At 58.4% G+C, this 16,805-nt stretch overlaps 4 protein-coding genes across 4 annotated transcripts; all 4 read left to right on the top strand.

The window, feature by feature from the left end:
• Window positions 1-713: 713 nt before the first annotated feature.
• JKF63_01550 (uncharacterized protein) lies at window positions 714-4,721 on the top strand (the record flags this gene model as incomplete). The annotated part of the gene is made up of 1 exon (XM_067897596.1): window positions 714-4,721. The coding sequence occupies one exon, from the start codon at window positions 714-716 to the stop codon at window positions 4,719-4,721; it is 4,008 nt and encodes a 1,335-aa protein (XP_067753753.1).
• Window positions 4,722-6,844: 2,123 nt separating this feature from the next.
• On the top strand, window positions 6,845-10,951 carry JKF63_01549 (uncharacterized protein; the record flags this gene model as incomplete). Its single annotated transcript, XM_067897595.1, has 1 exon — window positions 6,845-10,951. The coding sequence occupies one exon, from the start codon at window positions 6,845-6,847 to the stop codon at window positions 10,949-10,951; it is 4,107 nt and encodes a 1,368-aa protein (XP_067753752.1).
• A 1,467-nt stretch (window positions 10,952-12,418) lies between these two features.
• On the top strand, window positions 12,419-14,635 carry JKF63_01548 (uncharacterized protein; the record flags this gene model as incomplete). Its single annotated transcript, XM_067897594.1, has 1 exon — window positions 12,419-14,635. One exon carries the CDS (start codon window positions 12,419-12,421, stop codon window positions 14,633-14,635), a length of 2,217 nt encoding a protein of 738 aa, XP_067753751.1.
• An 881-nt stretch (window positions 14,636-15,516) lies between these two features.
• On the top strand, window positions 15,517-16,440 carry JKF63_01547 (uncharacterized protein; the record flags this gene model as incomplete). Its single annotated transcript, XM_067897593.1, has 1 exon — window positions 15,517-16,440. The coding sequence occupies one exon, from the start codon at window positions 15,517-15,519 to the stop codon at window positions 16,438-16,440; it is 924 nt and encodes a 307-aa protein (XP_067753750.1).
• Window positions 16,441-16,805: the final 365 nt, after the last annotated feature.

Raw genomic sequence — 16,805 nt, 5'->3', positions numbered from 1 at the left:
TCTGTGTGTGGGCGAAACGGCGTACAAAGCAAATTGGCACCAAAGCGATGAGGTGAGAGGGGTGCGCCATTGAATGGCGGCGCTGTAGAACAGGATGGACAGCAAGAAAAAAAAGGAGGGGGGGGTTGTGGCAGACTGTGCATTTGTCAACCCACAACAATTCACCCACCCACGGCCACACTCTCTCTGGTGCCATTTTGCGCAGATGCACAAATAAAGCGCTCATTTGTACACCCGAGAGACGACGATGCATGCGTACGAGTGCAGGTTCTCATCTCTGTTGTGAAGTCGCGTGTGGGGAGGGGGGGGGGAAGGGGCGGCCTCCATCCCGCGTTTTTAGTCGTTCTCGTGCATGGGAGCCTCAGAGAGGAGCGACGAGATGACTCACCGAGCTGCTCTAACCTCGCCCACTCTGTAGAGACTCGCGGACCCTCTTGTTTTTTTTCTTGCGGCACTGTCTTTCTGGAACTTACCCCCGCCTCACACACACACACGTATACACGCGGCACACGTGCACTTGGGGCGGGTGTTTGTATTATGTCTCTCCAACATGTCCTTTACGACAGCATTGATGCGAAAAAAGGGTGTGAAGAGGGCTCGCAACACAAACGTGCACGCATGCCCCCCCTTTTTTTAGTCATACTCTCTTTTATGTCGTCTTGCGTGTGTGCGCTTCTGTTTTCAGCGTTCGCGCCAACCTCTGCAACTCCCCCATGCGAAGGCTGCTAACGCTTCGCACGCTTGTCTCACCCCTTGTGCCTTACACTTCGCGCTCCCTCTCCGCGTCTGTCGCCCCGAATGAGGTGTGCGCGTGTGGGGGTGTACGCGCGACGTCGCCGTGCCGTACCCTGACGACGATCCCCGTTGCCGCGGCGCGTTCCAATGTACGTGACACCACTTCTTTCGAGTTGGAGAGTGAACTCTCGCTCGCGCAGCAGGACCTGCAACAGCCACACCCCACTCTTCACCATATTTTCTCCAATGCGAAGTTTGCAGTCTCCGCAAAGCCGCGATATGCTTCAACACCTACACCATCTCAAACCGCCTCCACGCTGCACCCTGATCAACTGAGGGGGGTCTCGTCGACGTCGGTGTGCGCGAAACCACTGCCTACCCCACTTTCAGCGCCATTAACCCCACCGTCACAGAGCCCCCCGCTGCCTCTCGCGGGTTCTCAGCTCGCCACGCTTCCGACTCTTCTTCGGCGTCCACGGTGGTGCAATGTGCTCCATGAGCGCTATACCGCAAGTGTGTCCGGGTACGTGGATGCCTGTAATCAAGTGTTGCGCGATATCTTTAACACGTGGGAAAAATGCGTGGGAAGCCGCCGCCGAGAGGAAAGAGTTCAAGATCATGCAGAGAAGTTTGAGGAAGACAGTCACTTTGCCAAACACGTTGGTGCGCTGCTGCGTCACGCACACGCCGATGCACTTCTAGTCTTGTTGGAAGGGGTGACCGGCACACACGGCGGTAGTGAAGTGTGCACCAACGGTGGTGCACCTTTTTGCTGCGCGCTAATCCTGCACTTGGTCGAAATTCTCGCCCGTCGGTCTGCGGAACTGAGTGGGAAGCATATGGCTCACCTGAGCCGGCTTCTGCTGAGTTGTCCTCAGCTGCTCATCACTGCTCCTTCTGCACAAGGCAGACGATCGCCGGAGCTCGTGGCGACGATCCAGGAGCGCGTCTGGGAAGTCTTCACGCTCTTGTGCTACGCAACGCGTCGGAGTTTGCGCAGGCGTCAAAATATCGACTGCCTCGAGGCGTTGTTGTGCGGCGTTTACCTGCGAGTCTATCACAGCACTGCAAGTGCACCGCACGGCAGGCGAGGCCGTCGTCGCTCATGCAGGATCCCTTCAATGCCTCGGAGCTCCGTTGACGCTATTGATGGCGGCGGGCAACGCCGGCACACATTTCTTATAATCCCTCCTGGTCTTGTGGCAGAGGTACGGAAGGCAGCTCTGTGTCACCTCGTACATCGCTCCTTCCTCAACTCCGCCCCAGCCAAGAGCCGTGCTGCCGAGGCGACCATCGGGGAAAGAGCCGACCTTCTTCTCGCCTGGGCACTTCTCCTGGCGCGGGAAGACATGGACCCAGTCGTGCGCGCGGCAGTGGTTCACAGACTACGCAAGGGCCCCAGGTTGGCAGACAGTGGCGCACCCTCCGGTGCTTTGTCGATGTTTCTTCTGTCGTGGCGCCGGCTGGCCCTTGGTCTCGAGGCAGTGCCATCCCCGTCTGGAGTCGGCAGGCAGCGCAGTGGCACTGTGCCGCCTGCCGGTGCTGAGATCTTTCAGCGAGTCGACCGAGCCGCAAGAGACACGGACGGGTGGGCGGTATCGTCAGCAGACCGTTGCCTACTTGCTGTGTTGCTGAAGCGCAGCGTCACGCAGAAGCAATCTTTAGGGGCGCTGTCGAGCACTATGAAGCGTGCATCCTTACGGGGAGTAGAAGCATCGCGAGTATACCCGGAAGGCGCGGTGGCACAGCGTGTGCTGAACGAAGGAGCCGCAGCACTGCAGGCATATGCTCGCCTCCGGTGGGGCATGCCTTGCATCGATGAGCCGGAGCAGCTACTGTATGGTGATGCACCACCAGAACTGGACACGCTTCACGCAGCAGGAACTCAACGAGGTGCTTGCATGTCCGCTGCTGAGCGTGCGACTGTTGAAGAATGGGAGGATATCCTAGAGACTGCAACAAGTGTCCCGCTGCACGCATTATGCCTCGCCGAGGTCCTCTGCGTGCGCCTTATGCGATGCTTTCATAGCTGGAAAGGAGTGTCGCCCGAGGGTTCGGTACTGCCTCGCGCCTCGATTGACTCCGGACAAGCGTTTCTAGCGACCATGACAGTCTCGCAACAGCGTCGTATTTTTGCTGCAGTGTGGAGGTTGGCAGCTTATACACGTGCCGAGGTGGCTACGACTGCGTTTCTGGATCTGAAAGGCGAGGCACGCACCCCGTGGGAAACGTACCTGCCCAGCGGAGAAGACAGCCAACCCCTCTCCATCGCCGAACTATTCAGTGCGCCGGTGTGGCCGCACATCCACAAAGGCACGTGTTGTTCACTCATTGGCGTCCTGTGCCAGGATGCAGAGGGAGCAGTACGTGTGGTGCGCGAGTGGATGGCCTATCGTGAGATGATGGCGCTCCCTCTCTCCCTCGCAAGCATCCAGCGGCTGTGCAAGTGGCTGGTGGCGCTTCCAGGACCGATGCATTCCTCAGAATTGGTGAGCGTGCTCCAAGAGTGGGCAGCGATGGAAAAGAGCAAGCTCAGTGGAGCACAATTACTTTCCCAAGCATGTCTGGCATCCTGGGACCAGGTGATGCGAACAGCGCTCGAGCAACACACCGCACAGGCACTCTTGGCGGGGTGGGAAGCACCCTGCCCTGCTCATCTCATGTCAACGGTACAATCTTGCTCCCCCTGCGGTCAGGAGCTGCGCTGCACATATGCCGGCATGACGGGCCCTGCCTCGGCGCAGTTGCGACGGCTTCAGTGGATCTCTGAGGCTAACAGCAGTGCTGTTCGAGAATGGCGTTGGAATATGGGCATTGCATCCTCGCCGACGGACTGGGCAACGGTAGACCGATCTGCGCGTTCTTTGCACCCCACCGCAGAGATCCCTGCTGCGGTGCTTCTGGTCCAGGCGACGGAGGGAGACCTCACTGACACGGAAGATGAAACAGTTGTGCAGCTGCTGTGCCGACGCTACTTTCCTCACTTTTCCGATTCCAATATGCTCTCCTGGAGTGATCAGCTCGTCTGCAAAGCTCTTGAAAATGTTAGGGTAACAGCGTACAACACAGGCACGAACCGGTGGATGGATAGTGCTTTATGTTTGCCTCCTTGTGGCTTGCCCGAAGCAGACGGCGACGCCCACGCGCGACCACCTCGATTGGGGTATTGTTGTGAGGCTATTGTCTCTGCACCTGTTCTGCACTATCTCCACTCTGTGCGGAAGAAGACTGTGTCATCAGACACAACAATCACTGCAATCTTTAGCCCCGCAGAGCTGGCCGATGCGCTTTGGACGCTAGCTGCGTATACCAAATCCCTTGAAAGAGCCCGGCACGCCGGTGTAGACGATAATCAAGGCGGCAAGGGGGCGGACGGCCATCGACTTTTGTGGGCCGCCGCTGCCTACGTAAACTGCTTGAATGATGCATGGTGTCTTACTACGTCGAACGCGGTGTCAGCAGCGTCTGCACCTTCGTTTGACAAGGCCGACGGGAACACGCTGCTGGCGTGCTTGCCCATTTTCTATCGTTTTGCACTACACCTGTACGAGGCTTTACTGAGCGGCAAGGACAAGCCTCTCAACAGTGGGAGTGAGGCATTGAGGATTATCCCGAGCCTCCCTAGTGAACTCCATGCGGCCGCGTTTCGCGTCATGGTGAGCAGCCCAGACATACAGAGGCACACTATCGATCACACGCTGCTGCTGGCTGACTGCGTTTCTCGCAAATGGACTGCTCGAACAGCGTCAGCGGTCTCATGGGCCGATGAAATACCCACCGTCTGCGTGCCTCTCTCGGTTTACCAGTTCGTGCTCGCCACGTACGCGGCAAGTCGGACGCCACTCCCACAGCGGGTGCGGGCTTGCTGCGAAGCGGTACTCCGTCGCGAAGAAAAATCGCACGCATCGAGAGGGGCAAAGAGGGGGGACACTTGCGTGATTCGTCCCTGGTCCTCTCTCTCTCTTCACTCCAACCACCACACCTGACACAGCATCCTGACAGGGACCCGCCCAGGATCAATACTGAAATATATGCACAGAACCTCTTGCGCAATCAGGGAAGCAGCAATCTGAGTCGAGACAGAACCCCCCCCTCACCCCTTCCCCCTCACTCCACCTTCAGGTATCAGGAAAGTAAGAAGAATGGTAAGGAAAGACGGGGGAGTGGAGTGGAGTGGAGTGGTGTGCGCCATACGTACCCGCTCATGGACTACAGCGAGGGATTCAGCCCTCCCCTCTCCTCCCCCTTCACGCACTCAACCCACACAACTTCCGCCGCAAAAAGGTCTTCCGCACAGCGTGTCAAGCAGCCCTCATCCTTCTGCCCTTTGAGCCGATCCTGAGTTGCGGGGGTGGGGAGGAGGCACAGAACCCAGGCGCCTACCAGGTGAGGAGGTGTCAGGGCGACGCATCGCTGCGGGTGACGGCGATCAGGTTCTGTGTGGTGGCGTGGCGTGGCGTCGGTGCGACCCGCGACAGTTGGGCGCGCTTGTACCGTGCGTGTGATGAGCCGAGTGTCCAGTGGACTTGAACGGAACCCGCCCAGCCATTGCTGGCCTGCTGGCGGTGAGCCTGAGCCACCACAAGAGGTGTCGGGCGAGTAGGCAGTTAGGGGAGTGAGGGGGGGGGTCTAGTGAAGGTGTGGTGCTGGTAAGCGATGTGGTCCCGGTATGTCCGCATAGACAGAGCGACGAGCTCTGAAAAGAAAGAAAATATGCCCGTTGTTTTTGGTGTTGTACTTTTTCACTTGGAATTCGTGCTGGGGTACGCCATTATTCTCTCCCCTCTTTTGGTTGTTTGTCGACTGTTCTTTCCCCGGTGTGCACATCGCGCCCTTCCTCCACCCCCACCGCCCTCGCCGCTGTGCAGACTTTATCCCTTAACATGTCATTTTTTTTTTCGGTCCTCGTTTACTTCTGGGCGTGTTGTCCACCTCATTGTCACCACCACCACGGCAACCACCGTCACGTATCTCCCCTTGAACTGTTGCTTTTTATGCCGTCCTCCCCCCCTCCCAAAACACACACACACACACACAGCCACAAGCGTGTATGGGTAGATGTGGAGTAGTGTGAGGAGAGCGCCCTGCATTTTTTGAGAAATGACCACCATTGTAGAACCCCACTCACCCCACACCCCTTTATCATTCCCTACACCTTCGCCTCGTTGACTAAGCAGTGGATGCGCTCTTGTGCGTATTGCAAAGCGAAGATGGCGCCCAGAAGGAGGGCTTCACACGTTACACTCAGGTGGGCTGTGCTACCACATGCCGCTTGTTTGCCCAAGTGGCTTTTTCTCCTTTTGGGGGAGAGGGAGGCTGAGGATGAGGGCTACTCATCCCCTATACGATGAAAGCGAGGCTGTATTCTCTCCTTGCAAAGGACGAACTCCTTCGCCCCCCGCCCCCTCCCGGATCCCCCTCTTTTCTACTATTTTACCATTTTTTGTCATTGTCGATTTTCTGTGCGTGTGTTGTCGTCGTTTTGCCTTCACCACCACCCCTCAATCGCGCTGTGCAGCTCTAGAGGAGGATCGAAATGAAGAAACAAAAACGGAAGAGAAACACATCGAAAAACAGTTTTACACAGTTTGGGGGGGGGGGGCGGTGCAGTTCGAGGAAATACGGTACTTGGCGCATGAGTGTTGCATCCCTGTCTCATTTACTCTCAAACAAGGCCTCAGCGAGTGTCGTGTCCCTTTGATCTCCGTATTCGCACTGTCCGAGTCCTCGACGAAAGTCCCGCCGATTCGCCCCGCCTCATAACCTCATCTGGTGTGACTGGATATGTGCAAGGACGGATTGTTCCGCCCCCCCCCTCCCCCTCACACACACACACACCTGCCTGCTTATACACCGACACAGTTTTGCGCCTCTCCTCTTGCACATGACCATGCATTCCGCTATTCCCGACGCCTATACCCTCGGGTAAAGTCCTCTTATTCGCCCCCTCCCAGAACTCTCCTTCCCTTTTTTTCTACGCACTCACGAAAACAACGGCGGGGGAACACTAGAAAAAAGGGGAAATATATAAACTCACCCGTGCCAACCCCGCACCCCCCTTGACACCCACATACACAACCCCAAAACGGTGATCCCTCCTCGTGCCCGAATGGCGGTGGCAGTCATGAAGCTCCTCTTTACCTCATACACGACGCTGTGCATCCTGATCATTTTTCTTAGTACCCTGTGCTTTTTCTTTTTGCGCTCGAAGTGCAAGTGGATTCAGCGATCTACCACTGTTCTACGACTCAGAAAATGGGATGCGCGGCGTGTTTCCCTACGATTCCATGAACGTCTGTTCAGTCGGTGCTGCATCGCTACATCCCTCAATCTCCGCATCTGCAACATGAGGGTCACTAGTGTCACCGTCTTCGAGACTGTCCTCATTATATACTGTCTATTATTTGGCATTTCCTGTTTACACAGGTTTCATGAACAGCCGGATAACATCGAACTCTGGACATACCAAGAAACGCATTTTGAACTCACTTCGATGGGGCCCTCGCTCGTCTCCCCTGTGCATGACCCGCGCTCACTGAGCCCGTACGGGCCGCGGTCGCTCCGCACCCTCGCGCACTTCTGCGGCCGACCCACTGCCAGCAGCTACGACGGCTACACCGGTGTTCCTCACGCGGCGTACATTCACCACGACGTGGAGAGCGACCGCTACGTGGTGCGCGTATTCGGCCGCGGCGGTATGCGCGTGGATGAGCGGCGGCGCAGCGGCGTGGGTCGCAGCACCTACGAGGCCTTCTGCGCCGCGCCGCAGAGCGTGCAGCGCGACACGCCGCTGGCACCATCGCCATGGCTCGACGGCGAGGCCAACTGGCAGCTCGGCGACGCCGGCGCAGCCCCGCACCACACCACCAACGGCGCCTTCAACTTCACTGTGCGGCCCCTCGCCGTCCCGCACGCCGCCGCGGTCGCGGCAAAAGCCACCGGCACCACCACCACTGCCAGCAGTCGCACAGACGATGCGGACTTCACCAAAGCGGACCAGGGCCTGCGCACGCACTACCGCCGCTACACGCGCGACGAGCTCCTGCAGCGCCACGCGCACCTGGATTTCATCTTCTCCTACGTCAACGGCAGTGACGTCACGCGCGGATACACGAAGCCGTTCGCGAAGTCGTGGGATTGCTGGAACATGATCGCATCGGCGCAGCTGCTGTGGGGCGAGATGCAGCGTGCGGACGACATCGACGCAGACGCGCCGCGCATCGCCGAGGACACCTTCAGTCGCTACATCACTGAGCTGCTGTTCGTGTCGTCGAGTCCGTGCGCCATGTCGGAGCTGCTGGCCGACGTGGGCGCCGGCAAGGACGCGATAAAGCGCGTGGAGGCGTCGCTGTGGTGGGCCACGAGGCACCCCAGCGAGCCCCAGGGCGCGCCGCCGCCGCCGCCGCCGGAGATGACGCTGACGAACAGGGAACTGCTGCGCGCGCTGGGAGCGGACGGAGATAGCGTGAAGCCGGACGACATCGATGCGGACTGCGACGAGCTGCGCCACGCGATGCGCGGGCTGCTCCGCCACACGCGCACCTGGCACCGCGGCCGCATCGTGGTTGTGACGCCATACGGCAACGTGCCGCTGTGGCTGAACCAGAGCCGGAACTTTTTCATGCGTTCCCTCTACGCCGCCGCCACGGCACGGGCTAAAACGGGGGGCGGTGCCGCTGACGGCGACGACGCAGGAGTGCTGGGCACTGCCGAGGCGCGCTTCGTGAAAGAGGCAAGCACCGGCGAGCTCCACTATACGCGCATTCACGTTGTCGACCAGCGCGCGCTGATGCCGCCTGCGCCCCTGACAACCGTCAACAGCTTCACCATTGAACCCTTTGTGTACCGCCTGCGCAACGCATCCTCCATCTTTGTGTACATGAACGACGACTACCTCATAATGAAGGATGTCGACATCACCGACTTCGTCAACGAATATGGAGGACCCCTGTTGCGCATTCGGTTCAAAGATCCCCTCTATTACAATGAGAGCAACACAGACTACTTCCGCCGTGGTCTCGTGTTCAACACAATGTTGATGCACCGCGATCTGGACAAGACACCCGCGGACCTGGAGGAGCTTGTGCAGCCTGCTGCCGCTGCGGCGGCGCTGGTGTCAGCGGTGGGCGAGGAAACCGCTGTGCGGCGCGGCATCGTGCGTGCGTCGTGGGCGGCCTTCACTGCTGCCGTAGACGCGCGCGCGAGCGTGGTGGCGCCGGGCGGCAGCGCGCAGGCCACGAGCACGGCGTGCGCGAGCAACAGCAGCGCTGAGGTGTGCGCGTGGACAAAGTGCGCGTGGGGTGCCGCTGACGGTGCGCTGGAGCATGGTGCGTGTGCCATGCCGCGCGTGTCGGTGGAGGGCGAGCCGTCGTGGACCGCGGACGCAGCGGGCACCTTTGCTCTTGTACCTCCGTCAACTGAGACGCCACACAGTGGCGAGTGGACGTGGGCGGGCAAGGCACAGATGCCAGCGCTGGTGCACTGGGGCCGGCGCGTGTTGGACCGCACCACGGCCGACCTCATCGCACCGCGCTACTACCTCAAAGCTCGGAAAATCGTGGCAGCGGAGGAGGGGCCCCAAAGGGCGCCGCCAGCGGAGCGCGGGGAGGAGTTGGCGCGCGCCGTTACGGTCATGGGGCATCTGCTGAGTATGATGGGGCGTCACTCAGAGGACGTAGCCGCTGCGTCAAGCGCGCGTGCGCTGATGATGCGTTATCTGGAGGTGTGGGCGAGTCACATCGCCACGCACGAGTTCCCAACGCACCGAATCTTCAAGACTCAGCCGCGGCTGCGCAAGTACCGCATGCGGCTCGACAGTCACGCCCCCTATCCACAGTGCCGACAAATGTGGAGCTACATCCACAAGCGCTACGCGCCTGACCTCAATCTGAACATGCTCATTGCACGCAAGCGAACCACAACGGACCTGTTCCCGCCTTCGACGCACACGGCGCACATGCTGCGGCACCCGTGGGCTGCGTCGAGCCAGTACCTACCGTACCTGATGGCGAAGCAAGCCTGGCGCATGCAGCGTGGTGCTGGGCTGTCACCGCTGGGCAACGAGACGCCGGTGTTCCCGGTGGTGGATGTGGCGCTGGACAATGAGGACGGCTGCGCGCCAGCCACATACATCACAGAGGCGGAGATGTCTGCGCGCTACCACGAATTCCGTGATGATCGGGACTGGAACAGCAAGGCGATGATGAGGATTCGCAGCTACATCGATAAAAAACCGTTCACGAACATCAACTCTAAGTTCAGTGACAATGCTGTTGGCGAGACGCTGCGCGACTTCCTGGAGGAGCTGTTCCCCACCCCGATGCTGCTGGAGCGAGACTGGTACCCGTTGAGGCGAAAGAAGCTCTTGAAGACAAGCGACCTCTCCGTATCTCTGAGCCTTGCAGGGGCAAGCCACACGCCCGGGATACAGTTTGTGCACTTGAACACCAATTTCCAGCGTCTGATGCACCTGCCGCTGATTCTGGTGAGTAACGACGAGGAGGGCTTCTGCCCGCTGTTGCGCAGCCTGCGGCACGCGCTGCCGGACTTCCGCGGGCAGCGCGTGGTGAAGGTGCTGGTGCCGCCGGAGGACGGCGTGTCGCTTCGAGCGGCGCGTGCTGGCCAGCGACACGCCTACCGTGAAATCTTGCCGGTGGCGCGCTGTAGCATGGCGGCTGGCCGGATGCGCAACGTGACACTGTCGGCGGGCAGCAGCGTCGCGGACGTTGTGCTGGCGGGACTGCAGGAAGCGCGCAAGGGCGTGGCGGGGGCTCAGTGGGAGGCACCGGCACTCGTGGAGCTGCGTGGGCGGCGCGCAGTGCAGGCGCTGGTGCTGGACGCGCGCACGCTGCATGCCGGTGCGGCCAGCTTCACGGAGCTGCCGCACGCGCTGGCCGCACCGGCAGAGCTGCTGGCGCACGAGGATTTCGCAGAGCACCTGCTGGACGCCGCTGCACAGCCACTGGTGCGCTTACCCACGGTCGCCGAGGCGTCTGCCGTCGCCGCGGTGAGGCCGCTCGCGAGCCCCAACACGCATGAGAAGACCGCCAGAGCTGAAGACTTTGCCGCGAGTGTGCTGGTGCTGTCGGAGGCAGATGCGAGGGTGCGTCACACGCACTGGGCCTACGGTGCCTCCGAACACGACCTGTTGTCTGCAATGCCACTGCCGTATGACAAGATGGAAGACATGGAGGAGGTGGTGCAGTGGGTCTTCTGAGTACTGTTGCAGTCAGATCGCTTTGAGGCTGTCGGCCACGACATTTGTGTGGGCTGTGCACGCGCATCTTGCGGGGCAAGTATTGTGACAACGGGAACTCTAGGAGAAGAAGCGCCCTGTCTGGAGTGAGCACGGGGTAGTTATCTGCCCCGTCGCTGTGATGGTGCTACATCATGTTGATGACCATAGGTGCTTGCCGTGGGGTATAGGGACCGGCAGGGATGGGCGCACGTGTTTTTTTTTCGGCCTTCTTATCTGTTTTTTTTTTTCGCGTGAGTGAGATGGACCCTCCTGATGCTTTTTTATGTATACAACTACTGTTTTTTTGTGCGTGTGTTGCGGCTGTTTATTGACGCACATGTCGAAAGACGTCTTTTTGTTTTGCCTTGCGCAGTGTGACGTAATTTTTCTGGAGGCGTGGCTCAGTGATTTCACTGTCATGTTTTGAGATCCTCGTTTACGCATCTGCAAGTCAGCGTAAACTAATGTTTGTATATTGGTATGTATATATATATATATCTGCACATCCACGGACGTGTGTGTGTATACATATTGAGTACATGAATGAAGAGCCGTAATGGTATATGCGCATATTTGTATCAAATTAAGCACCCAGTGGAGGAAGGGGGGGCGGGCGGGGTAGAGAGGAGAGGAAGAAGCTACCCGTCCTCCTTTGTTTCTCCGACTTTCTTCTTTGGGCTACTTGATTTAAGTTTTTTTCGTTTTTTTTCCGCGTGTGTGTCTCTGTCTTTGGTGGTGACAACGATATCCCCCCTCCCCTTAGGAGGTTTCTGTGTCGTTCTTAAACACTACTGTCGATTCTCCTCTCCACCTCGTGGCTCTGACCTTTCCACCGTCACACCACCCCTCCACTCCCCTCCCCTGTCTTATCGGTGCTTTCATGATAGTCTTCGCGCTCTCACTGCACGACTGCTATCCCGGTGGAGGGGTGCGTCTCCCCCTTGCCGAGACCCCATGGGCCTACTCTTCCGCTCTGTCCAGGCCCTATTTGATCACACAAACGAGTAATAACACCCCCGTCGCCGACTTTTTTTTGCGTCTTAATGCGCACATGTGCTCATTCAACCTCTCCAACTCCCCGACTTCGAACCCCAACGCTCCTCCCTAGCCCTTTATTGCTGCTCTGGACTCCCCCCTTTCCCACCCGTCGCTTCTTGGCAAGCGTAGACACTTGCGTCGGACACCCTCCTCTTCGCACTCCCCCCATGTGAAACGGGAAGGCGTACGCTGACTGTGTAGTATTGAGCGGGTCACTCAAGTGCATGCGCACCGCGCACATTGCCCCCTCCCAACCCCCCATACTGGCCGCATACCACCCACAGCTCTTTATCTCCCCCCCCCCCCCCATTCATCACCACCTCTCTGTAGATAATGACAGCCTCTGCTACCCCTGCCTCCTCGGCGCAGTCGCCTCCGCTTGTGATTTACCTCAACTGCGATGTAGGGATGGAGCGGCCTTACCGCATCTCTCTGCCCGCCAGCGTTGATACCTTGGCAGAACTCTGCCAGTACCTCACAGCCCGCCTACCCTTACGCCCAGCCGAGGATACAACTGGGAGGGGATATCGGTTCCTGTACACCATCACAGGCAAGCCTCTCTGGCGCGTGAAAGAGTGTATTGATGCGCGCACGATTGTGGTAAGCGTGGGGCCCGGTTTTCTTGCGCGGCGCCTGGCTGGTCTCACCGCGGGGCCACCGCCAGCAGCACCAGCAACTTCGGTGGTTGACATCACATCCGACACGCCAGCAACACAATCAGGCATCGAGACCAGCTTGGGGGAAGAAAGGTCACCATCCGCCTCACCCCCGATTAAGCAGCCAGCTGATGTCAGGTACAACACGAGTGCTGGTGGTGATGGCCGCGCGTATTGCGGCAGCGCCGACTACTACTCAGTCAGCATCACGCCCAGAAAAGGACATACGGCCTTTTCTACCTCTCTAGCCGGCAGCGCGGCAGGGAAACAGGCCAGTGTAGATGTCGCTTGGCCACCCGACTCGCCTATGCCCCGCCCCTCGCAGACGGACGCGAGAGGGCGCCTCCTGAGCATCACGCTGAGCACGGCAATGCGAGGGCGCGCGTCCTCTGGTGAGGGGCCGATGTCGTCGCAGACGCCTCCAGAGCTCAATGGCCTTGGCGTAACTCCCCATCTTGCAGAAGGCACCCCAGCAGACCGCCTCTTCGCCTCAGCAGTAGCCGCGGCTGGACCCGCGCCGCCAAATACGTCCACGGCAGGGCCTCGCACAGACGTCGTGGGCGGATCGACCTCACATGGACAGGCAGAGTCGCCGGGTGCGCCGCGTACAACCACGGCGTCGACGTCGCGTGGCATGGTTTTCTTGTCGCACAGAACGTTCCCCCTGCCGCCGCGCCCGGCTTTTGTCAGAGCGTCCTCTCCAACTGGTAGCCCCTCCGTCCTGCAGCTACACCAGCAGCCCCTCACATCCACATCTACTTCCAGCAGTTTGGATTATTTTCTTCTGCGCAAGTGGGCTGCATATCAACGACTGCACAACACCTCCCCGATCGACCTTGTCGCTGGCGAGGCCCTCTCGCTCTTTTTCAATACGCTTACCCCGAAGAGCGTAACAGCTGGCGGGGCGCCATGTCGCGTGCTTGTGAGTGGGCCTCCTCGCAGTGGTGTTTCCACCACAGCTTCGCTCTTAGTGCGCCACTATTTGTGGACGCTGCAGTTCCAATCACAGCACCCGTTCCACAATTCGGTACTACTTGTCCTCGATTTCCATCTGCTTTTCGGGCCAGCAACAACGGCTGGGGTGCCGGCAACGCCGCCATCACCGCTGCTGCTGGACCTTTGCGCACTCTACCAGCTCATTGTACGAAGCGTGATCGATGCAGTGGTGGCGCAGCGGCCGGCACTACGGGGGGCAGAGCAGCTGTTGGCGCAGCTGTGGGACTTGGTCATAAAACCCAACGCTCAGCCGCCAACACCGCCGGACTTCACCACGTTCAGCCAGGCCGCAGCGTTGGTGGGAGTCGAGGTGCTGTCGAGATGGACAAGACTCGCCCAGGAGATGTACCCCATTCTCCAGGCGGCGTGTCGCACACCCGCAGTGCCCGAACTTCGGTCGGCTGCAATAGATCTTATTTTCTACGCCATCCCCGCCGAGTTAGCCTCCTCCTTGAACTTCTCGGGTCTGTTTTACGTCCTGGATGGATTGGCACAGGTAGCAGGCTGCTACGCGGATCGCTTGACGCGGCCAGCCGGCGACCTCGGGCCGCTTCTGCAAGCCATCACGGCAGATCCCCGCACCCACCTTCTCGTCGCGTGGCCGTCGACGCTATCACCTCAGACCATCTTCCTGCCAGGACTAACAGCCCATGTGTCCACCATCGGCCTCGTGACGCGTTCTGTGCTAAATATGACACAGTTTCCGCAAGTACTGCGCTGTCGTGAGAGGGAGTACCCACTGGAAGTATTCCTTGGCTGCCCCGGCTATCTCTCTATTTTGTTAGCTTTGGCGAAGCCGTTCCGCAAGACACTGTCGATTCCCACCACAGCCTTCTCAGCGTTTTATCAGCAGAACTACACGAAACATGTTTCGAGAGAAACGGACGGCTACGCGCTCCGCGTCGACACCCCTGCTGCTGCCAGTGTATTGGATGCGCTTTTGCAGCTTGTGCAGACACTGCCCCTGTGCTGATTCGCAGGTGAACCCCCTCCCCTCCCCACTGGTGCTCTTTCTGTGTTGTTGGCGTGTTTGCCTATGCAGGTGGTTATTATCTTTTTGTTGTTTTGGACGGCGCGAGGCTCAGGAGGTGGTGAGAAGAGCTCCAGGAGGACAAGAGCAAGAATGGCGGCGCGGAAGGAAAAATTATCCCGCTCACTATCCAGTGTACTTCCTTGCACGAATCGCACATCCACTGGCTCAACTCGTTTGTGTGTATCTCGGGTGTACATGCAGCCTTAGATTCTTTTTGGACGGTCTGCTTCCTTTCTTATATGTTCTCGGAGCTCTCTTTTCGGGATTTTCATCTTTTGTTTTCTCGTGTGGCCTCGCTCATGAGCTCATGCTTGAAATCGCATTTGCGCGCGTGCATGTGTGTGTGTGTCTGCGCACGATGTCCTCTCGATTCTTTTTGACGCAGTGCGCTTCTCGTTCTACTTATTCGAGAAATTCAAAAGAGGAGGGGGCAATCTCTATTGATTCAAATAAAAGATGAGTGTGCCACCTGTGAACCATCTCTCGCTCGTCTCCCCCCATCAAACCAGCCATACATGCCTCGTCCACCATCGTCACAGTCACAATCATGAAGTCATCCGCCCCTGCCTTCCCCCTGCATTAATATCGCTTCATATATATATATATATACGCCATCAGTACCAATAATACGGTAGCGATTCTCGCCCCTTCCCCACCCGTCCCTCCCCCTCCCCCTCCCCCTTCCTCAGCTAGTCGCCCTGTGTTCTTCGCGCAGAGTGCGTGAATACAAGTGCGAGTGACCGTGAGAGCGTAAAGGAGTCACACATGGTTTAGACCAGGGCGACAATCTGCGCTGTAGAACAAAAAACAACCACGAGAAGATGCCCAGCGATGCGAGCCGTTGGTGTCTCATCGAGAGCGATCCAGCGGTGTTCACAGAGATCGTGCAAAGCATTGGTGTGAAAGGGATCTCCGTAGAGGAACTTATTATGCTGGACTCCTCGATACTGGAGCAGTACGAGCACGTATACAGCCTTGTGTTGCTGTTCAAATGGAACTCGTTGGAGCAGGCGTCGCAGCTCGGCACAGTCGTGAAGGACGCACCAGTTTTCTTTGCCAAGCAGGTGATTGACAACGCCTGTGCCACGCTCGCCATAATGAACACGCTGTGCAACTATTCCGATCAAGTAGAACTTGGGCCCAAGGTGCAGAACTACCTGGGCTTCTGCCAGGACCTTGACCCCGAGATGCGGGGCTCACTTCTGGACAACTTTGATGAATTGCGCGAGGCACACAACTCCTTCGCCCCACACTCGGCCTTTGAAGAAAACCGGCCGTCGTCAAAGGAGGCGGATGTGTATCACTTTGTCTCCTTCGTGTACCGCCACGGACACGTTTGGGAGCTCGATGGTCTACAGGAAGGTCCGCTACAATGCCGCGAGGCTACGGACGCGAACTACCGAGAGGCGCTGGTGGACGTAGTGCAGCGGCGTATCAACGACGTTGCGGTGAGGGACACCAAAGGAACTGGGCAAGGAATCTCCTTCTCCCTCATGGCAATTGTCGATGACCCGATCACTGTCCTGGAGAAGAAAATTGCTGCTCTCAGGGCAGAGGAGAAGCCAACGAAGGCACTGGAGGAAGAACTGAATGATATGCAGGTGCAGCGCAAGAAAGACAAGGAGGCGAACGTGCGGCGCCGTCACGACTACACTGCCATGATTGTGACGCTCCTCAAGTCTCTGGCGGAGCGCGCCAAGCTAGATAAGATTATCGCGGAGGTGCAGGGGAATGTCTCCCAATAAGACAGCTCCAAGCGGACCGTGAGCGTGCTGTGCATATGTGCGTGCTTCTGTAGTAGTAGTAGTGTGGTGTGGTGTACATGTAAGGCGAGGGCGCGCCATCTCGCTTGATGGCCCTATTTGCAGTTCCCTTTAACTGCCCAATGGGCTCCACCATTGGGCGAAAAGCGTCCGTGCGTTGTATTGTGTGTGTGTGTGTGTGTGTGTTATTGTTGTTGTTGCTGCTGCTGTTGCTGCTGCTGCAGTTTTGTTGTTGTGCTTTGTTCGCTGTTGTATCCTGAATGTGGATCCGGGGGACCTGCACGGAATCACCTGGCTGGCATCGCTCATGGTGCATGCGTATATATGCGCAATCCTGTTCGCTTGCC

This window comes from Porcisia hertigi, chromosome 35, assembly GCF_017918235.1.
Source record: "Porcisia hertigi strain C119 chromosome 35, whole genome shotgun sequence".
In the NCBI taxonomy this organism is placed as follows: Eukaryota; Euglenozoa; class Kinetoplastea; order Trypanosomatida; family Trypanosomatidae; genus Porcisia; species Porcisia hertigi.
The sequence above is the reverse complement of the archived record's forward strand: the minus strand, read 5'-3'. Positions and strand labels throughout refer to the sequence as shown.